This window comes from Drosophila sechellia, chromosome X (assembly GCF_004382195.2).
Source record: "Drosophila sechellia strain sech25 chromosome X, ASM438219v1, whole genome shotgun sequence".
NCBI classification, from domain to species: Eukaryota; Metazoa; Arthropoda; class Insecta; order Diptera; family Drosophilidae; genus Drosophila; species Drosophila sechellia.
In genome coordinates, this window is record NC_045954.1 from 1,101,213 (window position 1) to 1,121,859 (window position 20,647).

The 20,647-nt window shown below is 45.3% G+C and overlaps 3 protein-coding genes across 3 annotated transcripts; 1 reads left to right on the forward strand and 2 right to left on the reverse strand.

Moving 5' to 3' along the window:
* Positions 1-5,152: 5,152 nt before the first annotated feature.
* Positions 5,153-9,002, reverse strand: LOC6615946. Its single transcript, XM_002040277.2, has 2 exons — positions 8,851-9,002; positions 5,153-6,647 (listed from the first exon to the last, which is right to left on the reverse strand). The coding sequence occupies exon 2, from the start codon at positions 6,619-6,621 to the stop codon at positions 5,353-5,355; it is 1,269 nt and encodes a 422-aa protein (XP_002040313.1). The 5' UTR covers positions 6,622-6,647; positions 8,851-9,002; the 3' UTR covers positions 5,153-5,352.
* A 1,367-nt stretch (positions 9,003-10,369) lies between these two features.
* Positions 10,370-12,556, reverse strand: LOC6615947. Its single transcript, XM_002040278.2, has 2 exons — positions 12,232-12,556; positions 10,370-12,136 (listed from the first exon to the last, which is right to left on the reverse strand). Exons 1-2 carry the CDS (start codon positions 12,395-12,397, stop codon positions 10,608-10,610), a joined length of 1,695 nt encoding a protein of 564 aa, XP_002040314.1. The 5' UTR covers positions 12,398-12,556; the 3' UTR covers positions 10,370-10,607.
* Positions 12,557-19,034: 6,478 nt separating this feature from the next.
* Positions 19,035-20,388, forward strand: LOC6615948 (27 kDa hemolymph protein). The gene is made up of 2 exons (XM_002040279.2): positions 19,035-19,342; positions 19,460-20,388. The coding sequence occupies exons 1-2, from the start codon at positions 19,168-19,170 to the stop codon at positions 20,221-20,223; spliced, it is 939 nt and encodes a 312-aa protein (XP_002040315.1). The 5' UTR covers positions 19,035-19,167; the 3' UTR covers positions 20,224-20,388.
* Positions 20,389-20,647: the final 259 nt, after the last annotated feature.

The following is a 20,647-nucleotide window of genomic DNA, read 5'->3' on the forward strand; positions in this document are numbered from 1 at the left end:
CTGACACCCTGCGGTTGATTGGCTGCGGCTGACCACAGATATTTGTGCACTGCCACTCCAACGAAGCTTGTGAGACACACATTGCTATTATGCACCATTAGTTCTCTGCGGGCTACGTATGTTTCTTGCGTGCATAATCTAAAAAATTAATCGAGCACCTGATTGCTCGATAGGTTCGGCATCGATTAACTCGATTTCCCTTACAGTGTTGATTGCAATTAAATAAGAGAGATACTTTGGTTTTAGTTTAAAGTCTAAGCGTCTAAGCGTCAAGTCAAAGTAGCATTTTTATTTGTATTCCATTTCAACACCGATGCATCGACTTAGGGCCGCAAATTTCCGGTCTGACTTCGCCGTTTCAATGCAACTTTCCGTCCCCTTAAAGCCTCCTGCCATTTCCCCAATTTTCCTCCGCAAATTTTTCCCTTTTAAGTTGCTCACGTTGCGGTTGCAACTGCGACGTGCTTTATCGCAGTCAGACGTTAATTAATCTGCAACGCCTGCTCGTTGCATTGTTGTGACTGCAGCATCTTCGTGACCTGACCTCCGCTCGGCCATCTTTAGCCCCTTTAACGCCTGGAATCCCTCGCATCCCGCCCAGCGTGACACGTTTTTTCTTCTCTTTTTGTTCAAACGAAAAAAGTGAGTTTACATAATTTTGGATGTGCGGGCAGGTAAACAACAAAAAGCGGGGGCATCAGACCCACCAAATCCTAACTAGCCATGGCACACAAAAAGCGCATTTTAATGCGCGGTCAAACAGTCAGGCAGTCAGGCAATGTCTAAATTCGAAATGTCAGAGTTGTCAACTGCGAACAGTGAACAGTGAACACTGGACACCGAACAGCGAAAGACGAACACAGAAGCACGGCAGAGTCAACCACATCTGTTGTTGACAACAATTAGAGTTGCACACACAAATAACACATAATAATAATTACGAAAAGCTTTCAACTACTTTGTCATTCGCCGGATTTGGGCATGAATCTCCTACTGAATGTCTGAATGTCGGAATCTGAATGATTTCTAGCTTCGTGTAGCTCCGTGGCCAAATCTGAATCCGAATCGCCATGACCCAGGTGCCAGGTGCCAGGGACCCGGGTCAAGGGTCAAGAAGGCTTAGCAGCGTGAGTAGGCTTAAAATGTATCTGCACAAACTTCAAATACGAACACAAGAGCACAGACACGCAGTGTCTGTGTGGCCAAAAGGGCCAAAGTCGAAGATATAGCCGCACTTTGCAAATCGTGACTGGGCAAAGGCACCTACCTTGACCCACTAATGAGGGTTCTCTGTTTTTTAGTCGCAGCCACCTTTAAATGATTTTGATGAGCCAGCAAAATTCCGACTCCAACTTGAGGCGCCCACAAGGTTCTGTCATCCACGCAAATGAAATGATCGAAGTGGCAAAAAGCGCATTTCATATTATGTAAGTAATAGGCACACTTTAAAATTACACACATAGTATAAGCTAGTCGCAACTTTGCGCTTAATCTTGAGACATTGGCACTGGAAAAGAACAAGGCTGCACTCACACTTGGCTGCAGATAAAGCCAAGGATGCGAAGCCCGAAAAATTGTCAGCGCGAATTACTGACACATTTTCGCAAATCGGGGAAATAGTAGTAGTGCTGAGAAAGGGGAGCATTGATAGTAATTGCGAGCAGCATGCACAATTGCAGCTCCTCGCTGGCAGCTTACGAGAAACGAGACGCGTAATAAATCCATAATCCGAGGCGACAATTTGAATCATTGCGCTGTAAATGCGTTGCGCTTTCCGTGGGTGGTGGTGTTCCAGGCGGCCCGGTGGGAGATGCTCAGGGTGAAGCCACGGGTTCAGGGGTCACAGCTGCAGGCATTCGAGCAGCAAAGACACGACAAGACAGTCGAGGGCTCCACGCCACTCCACTCCTTCCTTCCCTTGCTGGCCTTTGTTTTATTGCATTTCACTTTGTCTGGCTTTGGCTCGAAAGCTCGACGCCAAACCCATTTTCGTCCTTTGCCCCCCTTCGCCCCTTGGAAAATTGCATTTTATGCTCCTTCGCCGTCGCGCCACCAACCACCTCCCACCCCCCATGCCACCATGCCCCCATGCGCCCGTGCTCCTCAGTGTGTTTGTCTTTGCCTTAGCAGTTAAAATAATCATAATAAAAACAAAATCCAAGCGCACAAGAAGAAATGTCAACATTTGCCAGCCAAGTGCACTTGCTCCAGCTCCAGCATGAGATTCAGACTCCAGCTCAGGCGGAAGAAGCAGTGGCGAAGAGGCGAAGGAAGGGGCATGAAGACTGTCTCCCGGGACTCGTCTGTCGGCTTAGTTGCCAGTTATCTTGATCACAGCTAAACAATCGATTCAATTTGAACTTAATGGAGTCCTGGCCGAAAAGTGGGAGCCAAAGGTCAGTCGCAATGGAGATGTGTGTGCGCGTGTGTGTGTTTGCTGCAGAGGAGCAGAGCCCTGGTATTTACAGACATGCATCCAATATTTGCATTTCCAAAGTCTGTGACTATTTTCATATACTTCTGTTCCCAACGATCTATTGCACACTTTCACTGCGGCTTAATTACTACTGAGACCCAAAACCCTAAACAAGTCGCTTTTTAATGGAGCGGGGTGATTCTCACTGATCCAGTGCAGTGCGTGCTGGACCGTGAAAGACGCATTTGCTGGATTCCGGCCTGCGGAGATTGACGCGACAACACTAACGATGTGCCTTGAGCCCAGTGCAATATGAACTGGATTATTGGAAGCCACATTTACATATGGAATGGCACCCTACGCCTCGTGCGTGGACGCATTTAATGAATGCAGCTACAAATGGTTGCAACAATTCGGGAATCACATGTCCTCCCTCCCCTCTTGTTGTTTGCCCAGTATATGTCATGCCCATATAAGCGGGGCCAACGGCTGATTGACATATCGTGCAAATGGCCATTGAACCCCCGACTGACCGACCCACCGACCGACCGACCGACCAAAGGTAATCACACCGGCCACATGACTTATTCAGAACTGGCCCAACTGGCCGGTGCCCAGTAACCAACACCCCAAGACCCCGCACTACGGCCCTGAATTAGCTATGGCCGTATAATTAGCACAATTTCGGGCGGACATGTGACCCCACAACACTAATACACTGAAAACAGAATGCGTAGTTCATTGAACTTTGAACTACATATGTATGTGTAGTCATCAAACTATTGCGATTAAATATTGTATCTATAGAATCGTCGTGGATGGATTAATATGCATATTTCCTACACCTAGCTCAAGTCGAGCTGCTTTTCTCCCTGTGTACTTATCCTGGAGCCTCGTTCGAGTATTTCCATATGACATGTTCGTCTCTCGTCCGGATCCGGAACATAAATGTTCTGTCCTGTCTTGGGCAGGGGGCGGGGGGCAGGGTGGACATGGGGGAAGTGGGCGGAGTGCCTTTATGGATTATGGATTGTTTATTGGGGCAAGTGTCAGAATTGAGGCACCCATTTGTTCATGGCTGATGTGAGTCCTTGCCACAATGAGGGGTTTTTTTTTCTGTTTTGCAATATCTTTGTGCTCAGGATACGGGTTCTGATTAGTTCAGATGGCAAAATCGATTGGGCTATTTGAATGGATTTGCTTGGGAAATCAGTTACAAGTTATTAAATAACTTAACTTGTTTTATGCAAAAAAAAACCCGAGCTGCTTTAACAGCTTAACCTAAAGAGCGTTAGTTAGGCGCTGGAAAAAAAACCTCTTAGCAATCCTCCTCTGTATCTCCTGAATTCTCCTTCGCCGATGTGTGTGTGATAACCAAAATCAAGCCGCAGCCGACTATTTTGCATACGCAAATAAAAGTAAATAAATTGAAATTCGCCAGTGCCTTGGTGTGCCTCTTCTTCCACTTCCACTTACCTGTGTGTACATGTGCGTATATGCATATATATATACATATTTTCCCCTGTGCATACAGCACACGCATATAAATCGACGTTTTACAACACAAATGCCACCTGTGGGGCGGCCTTTTTTGAGCCCCATAGTTTGGGGTAGTTGGCGTAAGCCTAAAGGAACATTTTCGTTTCTTTCTTATTTTTGGTTCGACTACCAGACACTTCACATTTTTTTATTTATAGGAAAGAAGAGTGCCGTGGACTTTTTGGCAATTGTGGGCGGCTTGGTTCCTGCTCCTGTTCAGCATATATGTACATACATATATGATACAGATTTTCCGTTTCGGTTTATTGCCAATACCACTGTTGAACATCGGACTCGTCCGCAAGCCCCCTTACCCACCATCCCCCACCGTTTGGGATCGCTAACCAAATCGATACAGTGGCTTCTCGCTTTCGCTTTCCTCGGTATTTTCTAATAAGTGGGTGCTCAACTACTATAAAAAATCGTTAAAGTGTTTAATCAATGGCTCTGGCTCGTTGGCACAATGGAATGAAATTAAGTGCCATAAATCAATGGCGAAATATAGGTGAGCTTGCTTTTATGGTGCGCACTTGGGCCAAGTCACCTGGGCCTTGACCTTTTACGTGGAGTCACCAGAATATTTGGTAAGTAGTATATCCCCGCAAGAGTGGCTAAAAAAAAGCTCAGAAAGAAATTAGAAGGTAGGAAAATGGTCACAGCACGGCACAGAAAATACATTAAGCACATTAAAGCCCGTCAAATGGAAAAGTGGCCAAGAACAGCAACAAAAGGAATTCAGTGCCAGGAGAGCTCACCTGCCTCCAACATCATTGGCCCCCCTTACGTGGTCACCCAAAGCAGTCACAATAAAATGCCAACTGCCAATAAATGCCAATAAATCAAACAATTGAGCGCGGCCAAGTTGTGTGACGCCGTGCGCCAAATAAGTCCAACGTCCAAATGTCCAATGTCCAACGTCCAAATGTCCAATGTCCAATGTCCAAGTGTCCCACGTCCGCTGACCGATGTGGAAGCGAACAAAAAGCTGGCAACCAACTTCTGAATGCCCCAATGGTGAGCAGTGGAGCAGACAAAGAACATCCAATACACCGATTGGAAGTCAGGAATCGAGACAAACCATGTTGCATGTTCTTGGAATCGGGTTAACTAGTGAACTATGCACCTTAGTTAGAAACATCTCGCAGTCTATGCAACACTCTGCGATTTCACACTTTAAAACAAACAACTTTTTGACCAAATAGTTATGTATATATTTCGTAGCTCTATAAGAGCAGCATACAAATTTTTATGCACGACGTGTACGGATGGATTAACTAGAGATTTGGAACCCACCTAACTATCGATCGATGGCTGATCACACCTGATCACACACAGTTCTTGTGAAAAAATACCGAAAATATTGAAAATGTTTCGATTGGCAATTGTCTGATGAGAACCTATATAGTGCATATTCTCTTCACAGTTGATCCCAGTTTGTCCTTGGAGTCCTTGTGCAACTGATACTCCAGCACGTATCCGTTCTCTATGCGTAGACCCTTGCGCAAAATGCGTCCAATTTCAAGGACTAAAGACTCATTTTCCCCGTCAGCGATCCAAATAGAGATCTTGTTCGCCCTTCCGCGAATATTAACCACGACGCCACACAGATTGTCCGAGTGCTCACAGGCCTCTCCAATCAGACAGAGCATGGCGTCCATCCAGAAACTGTCCAGCGCACTCTTGGCGTTTTTGGTTATGTTGAGGATCCAGCGTCCTCCATTGACATTGGCCTTATCCTCCCACATGGGTCGAATGCCCTTCTTAAACAGGGAGTAGTGACTGCCCAGCTTGAGCTCGGATGGGGGCTTGATGTGAGTGATCAGGCTCCAAAACTTCTCCACGGTATCGAAGCTTGTAACCTTGTGCAGCATTTCCTCCCAACTTTTAGTTCGATCGTTCTCTAGATACCACAGCGTCCAGCAGTTGTTAAGTGGATGTTGAGAATCCTCGGGCTCCTCGGCCTCCTCGGGCTCCAGAGGTTCAGCGTTCTTAGCCCCGATGGTCAGAATATTATCACTCTTATTGTTCAGTGACCGAAATTGTGATGATTTGTAAAGACCGACCACCGAATCTTTTTTTTTGGCCAGTGGATATGTGTTCCGATTAATCCTGGTCTCAAGCCTGTAACCCAAAAGCTTCTGCTCGGATAACCGTATTTGGACCTTCTGACCTACAAGATTTTCTTCTGAGACTTTCTTTTCCTGCACATTCTTTTTCATTATCATCTTATATTGTGCACAAGTCGACTGCTGCGGGACCTTCTGTTTTCCTTGGCCTTTACCCTTCTCCTTATCATCCTTTCCCGTCGACTTTCCATCCTTGGCCCGATTCTTGCTTCGACCGCTCTTGCTCGTCTGACTGGGAGTGCGTGGCGCATGATTATGATTCTTCTTGCCCTTACGGTTCCCCTTGCCACGTTTTTGGGTCTCTGATGGCGACGTTTTCTTTGGAGCATTCTTCGGTTCTTGGGTCTTCTCTGATTGAGTAACTTCAGTAGATTGAGGAACGGCAATGGGACGAGGAGCTGCAGCAGGCTGGTTAACATCAGTTGGTGACTCCACTTTTTGGGGACCTTTTGTGTCAAATTCATTGTTGTTTGCACAGCTTTTAAACATTGTTCTCGGATTGGCAAAGTCCTTCATCCTGTAAAAGCTGTTGGGAAGCATGGCGGCTTTGTTGAGGTCAGCAACGGCTGTAGGGTTATATGGAAATGGCGAGGTTAGCTAAGTTAAAACGAATAAATCTCAGCACTTACTATTTTGAACCAACACTATACATGTGAGCATTTACAAAAAAAAAGGTTAATATCATGACGATTTTTGGGATCTCTCATTTTCGTAGCTTTGTATACAATTATATATTTATATAAATCTACAAAGCCAAACCCAACGCTTTCTGAACTTCCCACTAATGAGACAAACAAGCCAACATTCCCCTTTTCTCTAAGACGTGAGCTGGAAATTTCTGCTTTGGAAGCACGAAAGGAAAAACTGGCCAAGACCAAGGGACGTGTACAGAAGTTGGCAACTTTAGCAACAAATATTTACACACCCTCGGACTGAATGATTTGAGTGGGTGCAAAACCCCAAACACACGGGTGTTAGGTAACACAGCACGCATTTCTTATTAGCTGGGTCAAGTTGTGCTTTCTCCTTGGAAATAACCGAGGAAAAGCGTTTTTCACACGCCAAAATCTCCGATAGAAAAGATTACGAAGCCTTGGTATTTACGCATCTTTTAAAATCAGTAAAAATTCATAACATCAACATCTGCAGAGGACAAAGGAATCTTTAAGTAATGGCAACACAAAATCAAACCAGAAGATCAAACTTTGATTTGGCTCTGGCTGCCATAAGTTAAAATGGGGCCAAAAGGACTCGAATTTATGAGTGAGAAAAAATCAGTCCGAAATTGGAATCAGAAACAAATGTTTGAGCGGACTTGGACTGAGAGTATTGGGCTTTCAGGCTTTTGGCAAGCAGTTTATGACCATTGTATTTGACCCGATTTTGGTTAAATGGAAAATCCGTGTCTTAACCACGGACTCCATTTGTACATATGTATCAATTGGCATGGGCTGAGAACTGTACGGATATGGAAATCTCCTTTCACTTCTGCCATACAAATTAGGGAAACAACGAAGGCAACACATTGCAGGAGGTTTTTGTTCTTAAAAGCCGTTTAGGGATCTCATACCCGACATTTCCAAGTGCTCTTTTAACTTAAATGACATCAAAATGGAAAGCAGGGCCAAAATAGAAACGGAAACTGCAAGTCGCGCGGGTGCACTTCGAGAAAAAAGTATTACAGAGATCAACTCAATTTTATCGCGACAGTAGTTCAGATTATAGCATGTAATGAAATGCTTTTGAAGCTGTATGTCACTGTACTTGCTCGATCTCGATTCATTTAAATGAATAATTTACTTCTGGGAGCAGTCGAAAGCCACAATAGAAGGCACCTTGGATTTCTCTCAGTTCCCGCAAAGCAGTTTCGCCCTTCGCAGTTCCTGTCGATGCAATTTTTTATTTTGCCCGATGCGATGTAAATATTGCATTAGACGGGGCCAAAGTGTTGGGCAAATTTATTGGCAGCACATAAATCGAGGACTCGCCCTCAACGGGTCGGTTCGGTTGTCGTCTGTTGAAAAATTAAATGTTCTAAAGGTAAATATGCGCACAGCGACTCATTCAGTGGAACGTTGGAAGTGGGAAGGAAGTTGAGGGAAGGTGGACTACTCTGCTTTGGCATCTGTGCTCGCCGCCTGTGAGTCATCGTCGCTGGCTGAAATGCTGAAATGTTGAAATGTTCAAATGCCGGCTGCTGACTGCTAGCTGCCCCGAAAAACTGATGAAAATGCAAAAATGTTGTTCCCAGTCCTTGCCTTTCCCCTCGGCTGCTATGCCAATTTTAATTAACAAAAAACATGAGCAGCTCCCTGTTGCGTTGTGTGTGTTTTGTTTAGCTCTGTTTTGTTTAGCTCTGTTTTGTTTTGTTTTGTTTTGTTTTGTTTTGTTCAGTTTAGTTCAGCTCTGTGCTGTTTTGTTTGGCTAGTTTGAACTTTGGGCCTCGTATTCTTGTATGCCGGTTGCACTAGATGGGTGGTGGGGTGGGGTTAAGCAGGGGAGCTCCACCCCCACCTACCGTCAATCCGCTCAATTGCTCTGGGCCAACTTTCTGCATACTTTCGGGGATTCCCAGTAATCGGCGGCAGCCAATGAAATCTAAGCTAACCCACAGACAAGACATACGACTACATACAACGAGGAATACTATTGTACATACATACATATGTATGCACGAGTGTACATACATGCAAAGATGTCGAAGGAGGAGAAAGCTCACGAACGGTTATGCTATTATTAATAACTACGAATTGGGTCTACGAAACTTACCTAACGCACTGCAAATGTCCGAATATCGCTTAGGTCAATCAAAATATATCAACAAATAAATCGCAATGGTTTTGTAAATAAAATTTGACTTTAACTCGGTTCTTCTCAAAACGAAGTGTCGTCCAACAGTGTTTAAAATTTCTAGACCTACTTTGCTCTGAAAAATGACTTTTGGTAGAAAAGCCTATGTGACTCAGAGTAACAAGGTAAATGCAAGTGAAAGCATTTTCGAAACCGGACATTTTTAACAGCTCTTCTGGTGACAGTTGTGCGCGTTTGTTTGCCTTTCGTTTCCGGTCGCACTTCGGTACTATTCTGCATTTTTTTCCATCACTGGGATCGGATTCGCGAGTATTTTGCCTAATCCCAACTGCACTAAGCGCTCCTGGATTACAGCTAAAGCGTTTAATTAAAAAATGGCATTGCTTTTGTTGTTGCGCGCTGGCATAATTTGCATGCCAACAACACTATGGCCTGCCTGTTTGCTCATATCATTAATTCGCAATTTGGCCAAATAATAATGAATATTTTCATCTTGTGTCGCTTTTTGCCCTGTTCAGTTCAGTTCAGTTAGCTCTGAGCGTGTTTTTGTTCACATTTGTATATTTGTTCATGTCCGCTCAGACACATTCACATTCGCATTCAAATGTTTTGCGTTTTGTGTTCTTGTGCAATGCAATTAATTAGAAGTGGATAAATGGTGCATGAGTGTGCGCAAATTAAATTAAATTCTATGTGCATTTTTGCATTTTGCCAGCGAATGAATCGCTTTGAAAAAGTCACTCGGAGATGAAATGCAAACACGCCATTCTGAAATCATCGAGCATTATGAGAATGCATAAACTGAAATTGAACCATAAACGCATGCCCCCCGCAAGCGGATTGCGGGGAATATCATTTTGAAATGCTAAATCGTGTAAAATATTTAAAGAGTTGTCAGCAGTTGCATTACGCAAAAAAGCAACTCATCAAACACAAACTTCTCAATGCATCAAATGGGCAATCATCAGAGGGCGGGTGTGACGTCGGTGAGTCCACCTTCAGCCCGACCAGCAGTTCGTGGCCGACTGAAGCAAACTGAAAGGATTTCCCAGGACCTGCTCGATCGAGCAACAGCGGGGCAACTTAACAGACAACCGGGGAAACTTAACAGCTGTTGTAGGCAACTCATGGACGAAGCAATGAAGAATATTGTTCCAAAATACATCATTTTCTTTTACTTCTTGCCCAAAACATCACATGATAAGCCCACACAGAAGTTAGTCATCATTAATTTAAATAACTTTGACACACCTTAAAATCCATAAACACGTCCAAACAGCGTTAACATTTAGTACCTATACTTTCTGGACAAATAAATAGCAAATAATAAGCCTCAGTTTTCGGGCCTTGTTTGCTCAGCTGCTTGCAATTGTCTCAGGAAAACTTACTTAAAACAGGTGAACCATTGTCGAATTGGGAACCCCGAATTTCAATTGTGTTTGCATTATTTGCGTTTCAAGCCAAAACACACATTATATCATCTTTCTTTTCTTATTTACCTTTTTACATAGCCCAATAAACGCTGAAAAATATTTAGTGTTAGTATTTACCTAAAGGCTAAACAAAAAAACTTCAAGCCAATATTAGATTTGCAATTACTTGAGATACTAGAGAAGTATTCAATCGAGGACGTTATGAGTACTTAGCACATTTTCATAAATATCTTAATACCCAATTTTAACTAGACTTCATGCAGTCAATTTCACGAACAAACACTAGGCTCCACCCACGGCCTCCTTTAACTGCAGTTCATCCCGAAGTCGACGCTTCTCCAAGGTCTTAGCCAACTCCTGTTCGGTTGGCAGAAAGCCCAGTCTCCGGTATCGATCCTCAACCCTGGCCTGCAGCTGCGGCTGGAATCTCCAGATACTGGCATCCACAATGGGATCGATCAGCAGGGACTTGGTGTCAGGTTCCCGATAGTGTTGCAGTTGGGCAAACTCAATGGGCACCGATTTGGCAGCGCAGGCGGCTTCCTCGGTGTGGAAAAAGGTAAAGTGGTTGTGCAGACCAACGGCAAATCGAGTGTCATGCAGACACTTGGCGGCGGCCCCACGATTGCAGTGCTCGCGCACACGCTCCACATGCTGCAGCATGTAGAACGAGCTCGACAAATTCCGGTAGACCTTGGGGCGCTCCGGATACCTGGGGTAGTACACATTGCGAAAGCAGAAGCTAACCCACTCAGTGCAGTCCGCGGGAGTGCGACTCTCGTAGTCCGGTACAATACGCGCAAGTTTGACCAACTCCGGCCAAGTGGTATGGTTTCCGAGTGGCATTATTACCTCGTCGATGTCGAACACGCCCACGTAGTCGAACTTGTACATGTTGCGGTAGAAGCAGTCGTTGTACGGTATCATCTCGTTCAAAATACGATTGAAGCCGTCGGCCATCATGGCATAGTGGTGGAAATGCGGTCCAACGTGCGGCTCACCTCTACCCAAAGACATGCGACGCAGCTCCACAAAGCCAGGACTTGTGACCAGATAGTCTTTGATCACCCTGGTCATGTTCGAATGCATCTGAGCGTCGTAGAGCACCACTTTGTGGGCCCCCAGCAAGCGCATCAGTTCCAGCCACTCGATCAATCGCCAGGACTTATCTTCATATGGAAAATCCATCGCCTTCACACAAACCACGAACTTGGGATCCGTGGATGGGACAGCGGACGTAGGGGATGAGGCATTAGCCACAGACTTTCCCGTCACTGTAGGTTCATCAACTTCGTAAACCACTAGCAGGAGATTTCTGGCCTTGTCGCATTTGTTAGCCAGCAAGGAAACCATCTTGGGAACAATCCATTGTTCCTCACCCTCTGGCAAAGGGCAGCTCAAGAACGTTGGGTAATATCGCCGAGGCGCATGACCGAAGGGCCACATTACCTTGTGCTCCGAAACGGGAACAATCACGGGATCGGCCCTGCCCTCGTACCATAATTGGCAAAAGATTTCGGGGTACTTGAAGGCGTTGTCCTGGTGCTGGTTAACCATGGCCAGCAGGCGCACAAGCGGCGCCTCTGGGACCGCCTCCCTATTGTCGTAGTAGGCTGCAAAAAGGTAATACGTTAGGTTGCCATTAATAGCCCTCTGCCAATAGGTGTTGTGAAAATCAATGTTCATCAAATCGGGCGCGGGGCCACACTTCACTGAAGGCAATCGGCTGTTTTCTCTGGCCAGGAGCTCTTCCAACGGGAACGACGGCATTTCCTCGCGGATCCATCGCAATCGCTGCTCCCAAGAAGGCACTAAAATGGTAGGTGGGACGAGTCCTTAAATGTACATTCTGATATTGACACTCTGACCCCAGCAAGAGCTCTTCCTATTTGGGAGTTTTTCTTACTTTGCCTCCGATCTACGAGCAGTTCATCAAATACATCCACATGCGACCTCCTCTGAAGCCGGGCAGCACCATCGTAGCTGTGCAAAAAGAGTCCCAGAAGGAAGAGCAACTTGATGAAAATGATCACGAACAAAATGCGGAACAGGCGTGTGTAGCTAGCCGACATATCGAATTTTGAATGATTCGTAACATGCCGTCAAAAGCCAGAGTCGCCGCGGCCCCGACATCTGTTCAAAACTGGTGGTGAAATGTTTGATAAAGCTGTTTTCTTTATCCGTCGACTTGGAACGGTGACGACCTTATCGATGGAAACTTGTTAAATAAATAATTTTACAATGCCTTTATTCGACTTGTCTCTTTAAGCACACGCCACCGAATGCCGCGTCTCGCCTATTCCTCTTTTCTTATGCTCTGTGAAGTGTGTATGTGTTTGTGAGTGAGCTAGGTATACATTCTTATCTCTTAATGCTAGCTTATAAGTAAGAGCAAGATAACAATCATATTCTTATTCCTATCGGGGATATGATCTGCCACTATGGGCTTCATACCTAAGACTATGCTACTACATGGTACAGTGGGCCTTATGAGTGTTCATCCTACCACAAGTCGTAGTGAAAAAACACCAAAGCACCAAACTGTGTTCTGTGTTCAGATGAACAGAACACTAAAGAAGTTTGCTAATTATCGAGCTAAGGGACATTTTCAGCCTAACCTGGAAAACTACAAGTAGGAATTCGCTATACCCAAGTTTAATAGGTAGAACAACACATCGACCATGCGTCCAAAAACAGGCGACAGGACCGGAAACCAGAAACAAAATGCAGACAGCAACTAAAACTCAAGCAGACACCAAAACCAGGCAAGCGGAATCAGGCGCAAGTTCTAAGAATAACAAACAAGAAGAGGGCGACTCACGTGTGGCTTCGTTGCAAGGATCCGCAGAAAGTTGCCACAAGGCGTGCAATAGACACCGGGAACTCCAGCCCGGGCCCATGCCAAAACCCAAATACGAGTACAAGTAAGCGGCGAAGTACTGAGTGCACACGAAAACGCACCTGGGCGCAAATGAATGATGATGATGTTGCCACAACAGCCGCAGGCAGAAGCAGCAGTAGCAGTTTCTTTCCCAAGGTTCCAACAGTGTCAAAAGATGCCATCGCCGTGGATTAATATTGTGTGGATCAACTGTTTTACTGGTTTTAAGTCATTTTTGTTTGAAGTAAGCCCATTGATTGCTGAACTGAACTTAAATGTTATAATTTAAGCTATTAACCTAACTGTGCCGTTCTCTGCGCTTCTCAAAAGTCCAAGTGTATGCGCATTGCACCGTATTAGAAATTGAATTACTTTTAAGCGCCGTTCTCTGCGCTTCTCAAAAATCAATGTATATGCACATTGCAACGCTTTAAAGCGTTGATTAGTTTGCGCTTCTCAAAAATACAAGTGTATATATTTATTTAATTTCTATTGAAAATCAAACCTATTTTGATTCCTGTTTAGCCCTTCCATAATAAGCAGAACACGACCCACTGTCGTCGCTAGAAGGTGTGTTCCTTGGCTCAAATGTGGCAACTTTTCGCTTAAGCAAATTGCCAGCCTGAGCAGGGCACGCCTTCACTTTGCCCCCAGCATGCACAGACCTCCTGAAGCTCCTTCTTTTGTCTACAGCTGCCGGGCAGTGAAAGTCGACTGCAACAACTCCACGCTCGTGTCTCCGCCCTGTTGCATTTCACTTAGAATGCTTTTAACCAAAACATTAAGCAGCTGGTGTCACATTATATCAGAGAGGCGGAGGCGAGGCTTAGTTAGCCTGGGAGCAGCAGCCGCAGCAACATGCAACCAGCTACCAACAAACAGCAACCAGCAACAGCAGCAAATTTATGGCCCGAATTAGCCGCGCCCGAACTGGAATCCCACCCCCAGCATCTGAAATGCTGTGGCTGACTAAAAACAAGGCACTCAGAAGAGCGAAGTCGGCTGGGAAGATGATGAGGACGCCCTACTAATGAGCTGAATTATTTCACGTAGGGAAGGCTTCCAAGGGGTTATCGTAAGTAAATGAGTTTTGTATGTGAAATACTCTTAAATTCGTCCTGTTTATACAACTTCAAAGGCGCTCGGTGTGGTAAGTGTAGAGGACTCTGGAGATCTAATGATTAGTTCGCTTATCCGTTCGTGTCCTCCTAAAATTAATAACTATTTGCCCAAATATGCTACAAATTTTCATTCATTTCTTCTGTAAGTAGTTCTATGTCAAAAGAGAAATGTGATTTGCGTTACTATACACAAATCTCAATTACTTAGAATGCCAACATTGACTTCTCCACATGTATGTGGGCATGGCATTAGGCTCTGGGAAAACAAGAGCACAGCTCAATCTAACTGCACTAATTGAAAACCGTAGATGGAAATAGTAAGGCAATTTAACAGGGCCAAGGAAGAAATAAACCTGCTGGCATTCGTCCATCCACATCCAAGAGCAACAGTGAAGTACGTGCGTCAGTCAATCAATCAATCATTCGGTCTGAAAAGTACTGCCAAACGAATATTCCATCGTAATGCAGTTGACCTGGCCTTAACAACACAACTCCACCGGCTGCACCGTCATTTGCCCTATTTGTGTATTAAAATTAAATTTTGCATAATAAAGTTTACAAAAAATGGCTATGGACCTTGTTTTTGCTGGAGCTATTTTAACTAGTCGCCCTGCTGCCGCCGGGTAATAATTTACTTTTACTTAGGGTGGTCCAGCTTTGAATAATTGATGAAATCGTCCATGAAAAGACTATTCATGCACTTTAAGCTGATTTACTCGGGCATTGAATTAAAATGCCCGCACCCACAGAGTGCATTGACTGCCAAAGCAACACGACTCGACCCGGCCCGCACTCTATAAATCACGGAACCCTAGACTGCTGGCCACCACATGCGCATCGGAAGCACGGACAGGACACACGGGAGTCCGGGTGGTGGTCCGGGCGAGGAGGCTGCCTAGCCAGCGAGTCAGTAGGGCCAAGGCCACCTGCAGAGGGGGCCGTCGCTTTAAGGTCTTGATGCTGCGATCAAAATAATAAGTATAATTTAGACATTTGATTTGAGCCCGTTTGAGCGCGATTATTATATGCAGTGCATTAAGTGGCATATAATCTTAAACAGCTGTGCTGCGGAACAAATACGTTGAGTAACTTCTAATTAGAATTATCTACAGATAGGACGAATATTTCATCTCCTTTTAACCTCAAACCCAATTTATTAAATTAGACGCTTTCTGACAGACGCACCTAAGCTGTAATTTATGTTGATTAATCTATTTATATGCCCTAAGTGCAGACCTTTAAGTCGAGTTCGCCAGACTGAAAGACTGAAAGAGTCCCGTGCTTCACCTTGCATTCGCAATGAAGATAGGCGGGGATCACCGAGACATCGCCAGGCTTCCACCTTGACCCTAGACCACTTGTTTCGCACTAATTTATCAGGTTTGTGGTCCAGAACTCAGGCCTCAATCTTTTGTTCAAAGGCAAGGAGTCGCACTTGGGGCTTTAGGTCGAGTTCTGGATAACGGACAAGGGACAACGGACAACGGACACGGCACATCGGTTAGTGGAATCTGTGCGTTAGTGTTATCTAGCTGCAGCAGCATCATCAGCATGATTAATTGATGAAAATCCTTTTTGCCATGCAGGATAATAAATTACAATAGCAGGCCAAACGGACGGACGGACGGCGGACAGGTGGCACGGTACCCAAAAGTAGGGGGAATCACAGACGTGTAGCATGTGTTGCAAATGGCTAACACAGACAACTTTGATTTGTTACGCGGAGGGAGCGGGGCTTGCATATGCATGAGCTAGTGCTAGTGTTCTGTGTGTGGCTGTGTGGCTCTGTGTATGGGTATGTGTGTGTGTGTGTGTTAGCCTCCCTCTGCATTGAATTAAACTTCTCGGCGAGAATGAGTTCCGTTGCCGTTTCCACGGCATCCGTTCCCTTGGATCGTCCAGGAAGATGATGACGCGCTGCCTGTTCCCCAAATTAGCTTAATTTCATTTAAAAGGATACACGCTGCAAGCTGAGTTCGGCGTGCCATGTTTGATTCCAGAGCAGGAGGCGATGGTGGGTGTCAGGAGCAGCTAACGAAGAGGAAAGTTAAATGGTCCCGTACGGAATCAGAAATGTTTAACTAGTTGGCAGAAAGGCAAACTGTGCATTGATGAGCGGATTCAATTTGCTGAACGGCAAAGCTACTGATGCACGAGTTGATAAGTCCTAGCCTTTTATGCTCTTCTTATTACTTTTCCTTTGACTTTGGTGTTAAAAGGCTTAAGCGATTTAATGGACATCCCAAATATTGAAGATCTTGTGAAAAGCAACAAACAATGTAATGAGGATCGACTAGACTCCTAGCATGGAAGGGCGTCAGGAGGTCGAAAGCCAGAAATATTTGACGACCGTGAAAGACCCCACCCATACTGACTGGCTGGCTCACGGATGTTTGTGTGTGTGTTTATAATTCATTAGTTTGCTAAATGTATTTCCTAGCTTAATTGGGTAGTAAAGCACACAGGCTAAGCTCATAAAGCAACCAGCAGGGCAAACAGCCAGCTTACCTCCCCCAGCGAGTCCTTGGCGATGTCTGATTAAGGCAGTCGGAAAGAAAAGCATCTGGCGAGCAGGCAAAAGTGGGCGAAGTGGGCGGGGCAGCTGAAGATCCATTTACTACGTTTCATTTTCCTCGGCGGCATTGTGTGTGTGTGCGTGTGTGCAGTTGCCACAAATTGCTAACCAGATTGGTAGCGTAACAGAGGAGGTCAGCTCATTTGCTTGGCTTCAAAAGCAGCCCATCTACCGATGCTCGAGTGCAACGTGGCGTATGCTCAATATTTGAAACGCCACCCACTGATTATAAGTGTCCATTATTGCAGCTCTTCTCTTCTGCCCGAGTTCTATCCATTAACATGTACTCCTCTTTGTTTCTTCATATCGGCTCTTTTATACTTGTCTTCATCTTCATTAATATTGTTTTACATTTCCATAGCCCTTTTTACAGTACTTGTTTATTGCATATTTCATTTCCACTCTTAAAAGTATGCATTGCATTTAATATCACTCAGCTCTGGAGATAGTCATGCCCCTTGGCATACTTTTAGTCGATGCCTTGGAATTGCTTCTTATCAGTATCTCTTAAAAAGTCGAATCTTATTGAAGTTAAGACCTAAAACCGCCGCACACAAAACTAGGTAGTCCAGATCTCAAAGAGGTAATCGCACTGTCATGTCGAATATTTGCTGAGCCTTGACCACCGTGCCCGATGGAAATCGTTATGCGAACCGGTTTCGTGTACGCGCTATGATAGTCAACGTTGATTTGCCACAGCAGCACGGAAGCAAGTGAGCAATTAAATTTAGTCTAGCCTTAACACGAGTCCAAGATCATGTGGAGAATCTTACCCAGGCCAGAGATTTTGCTCTCTGCTTTGCTCTGCCAATCCCAATCCGCGTGAAATTGGGAAAGCGTGGGCTTGGACACAAGACGACATACATAAACATATAGTATAGAACATGTATGTATCGTAAAGTGCACTCAGTGCGGATTGATTAGGAAAACCATTGCCTAAACAATAAACAGAGACGTAAACAGAGAGCCACCTGAAACCGACAACTGTCGACCCAAGAAAAATTCCGCAATCGCAACAATCGATCGGGGAACAGCTAAATCCCAATTCCCCCGATCACCGTCGCTTTGTTCTTAGTTTTCAACCACGCTGTTGTTGCCGTGCGGTGGCAGATTGCCGACTCAACTGGAAGTGCAAACATGCTGGGTTGCAAACTATCCGATACCTGGTAGTCAGGCCTCAGGTTCTGTGAACTCATTGAGTAATGAGTAATACTCGTAGTAGTTGTGGCAATAAAACACATAACACACATCATGTAAATGATATTTGTACGCAACTTCGTCCAAGGCCATAAATTATATTTTATTACACTTCTTCTGCAAACTAAACTTATAAATTTGCTAGGGGCTAGCGGTTAGCGGCTTTTTTCCGGTAAACAATATACCTTATTTTTTTACAAATACAGGGCAAAATCCAAAAGAAACAGAGACCGCCGGCAATTGCGATAGCAAGTACATAAATATTACCTATATGCCGATAAGATAAAATATGCATGTCGAACAAACCAAACGGCCGAGTATCGAGGCTAGAAATTTGGCAAATTTACAATTCGGCGACATCGTCCATGGTTCTGGAGCTCGTTTCCACGCTACCTTCAACATTATTGGTACCGGAAAGGGATCGGCCAACCACTTGGCGAGAAATCATCACTCGCGTTTATCTAGGATTTGTAATTGCCGGAAAAGAATCAGACCCTGGAAAAACTTTGTACTTTGGCCTCAGTGGCCGAAGTGTGAATGATGTCACTGTCGTTTGATTGAACAAAGCCGAAACGCAATCGCACAGTGAGTCAAAGTGCACACTTACAAGATGAAATTATAAATAATTAAATAATAACCTTCAGAAATACATTTAATGTTGTGTGGGAATCATTGATATATGTATCCCACTTATGCATTATTCAGATATTATTTAAGTATTAAATATGCGACCGAGGGTCGCAAAGAATTACGATCACCATTGCAAATGACTAATCATTAATATATAAACTGATTAATCAGCTCGAATTTTCAGAAAGAATTATTATCAGGAAAGACAAAAAGACGAAGTTTACTAGCGATAAGATTGTCGAGATCGGGTTTGGAAAGGATTACAACTGAGCCCACTGTGCGTCGTCATCGACGCTTGGTTTTGCTTTGCCATGTCGCTTCGTGCCCGGGAGAAGTCGTTCTCATTCAGTCACGGGCAGCACTTAACCACAGTCGGATTTACAGACGCACACCACCGCCACCAGCACCATCACATCGACCTATCCATCCATCGTCAGCATGAACAAGTACGGGATGATCGGCGTCTGCCTACTGGCTGCTCTGGGCGCTCTGCTCCTGGAGGTCACGGCCTCTCCTTCGTCCGCCGCCTCGTCTAAGGTTGATCCTAGCCAGCTTGGTGGACTTTCAGCCCAGTTCTTGCCACCCGAGTACCGCAACACGAACGTTAGCATCGGTAAGATTTTGGGACAGTGACATAACCGTCCCCTGGCTATATTCCCCTCCTTTCTTCTGAGTTTGCAATCACATCTTTATTATATCAAATGCCCCATCATCTCTTTATCCCTTATAGAGGATATTAAAAAAATATATCGTGAAAAATGCAAGAAGGTTAACGGAGCGGACAACGCAACCTTCTACGAAGAAATCGAGCGGGCGGCAGCCAAGATGAGCACCTGCATCAGCGGTGTGGTCAATCTGACGGCTCTGCAGGAGGAAATGGAGGTGGCGAGGCCGAACGGCGACCTGGACACCGTTTTTAGCAAATACTGTCTCAAGGCACCAGAGGCGGAGGCCTGCGTCAAGGAGTTCAACGACAAGGCCCAGCATTGCTTGACCGCCGAGGAGAAGCGCCACCAGGAGACGGTTACCCGAATTGGAGCGTCCGTTCTGGGATTCGCCTGTTCGCGTGGTGGCGATCAGATCGCCCTCTTCATTGCCGAGCAGGGACCCGAGTGCCTGGAGGCCAACAAGGAGGCCATTAGCAACTGCCTCAATCAATCCTTTCATCAGTACATTCCCAAAGATGGCCAAGTTCCGGACCTGATGAGCCGCCCAGAGCTCCTATTCTCGCCCACCCACTGCGTGGACCTGCAGCGCTTCGAGGCCTGTGTCATCCATCATTTGGAACAGTGCACGCAGATCACCACCGCCAATATAGTTCAGTCCGTCTTCCGATTCGTGAAGAACGAGACCGACTGCCAGGCTTGGATGCAGGCACGTGCCAACGAGAAGCCCATCCTGCTGGCCGCTTCCAGCAACAACACAGCACCTGGACTCACCTACTCCCTGGCCGGTACTCTTTTGGGCGCCACAATACTCCTGATACGCCCCTGAATGAAAAGCATACTTAGGTTATCTTTTTTTTTGCGATAACAAACGCCTGCGTATTGCGGACATTTTTTTTGTTTGTGTGTGTATAGTGGGCACCGAGTATCGGTGCCGTATAATTTAATGTCTCCTAAGGAATTGCCAATAATAAACGCGATTACGATGAACGCACCCCGCCCAATTAGAATCACCACTGACCAAGGCCCAACCGGCATATCGGTTGTCTGGCCGGAACTGCAGTATTATATTTGGATGGAGCTGGGAAGCAAATCGATAAATGTTATTTCATTTATTTATTTAAAAACACTGATAAGATAGTGAACGTATATTTTCAAACACATAGCTGGAGTGACTCAATGACCGTAGTTCCCCAGGACTTTGCTCTCTGTACCGCAGATAAGCCCTGATCCTCTGGTCCCTGGTGCCTAGT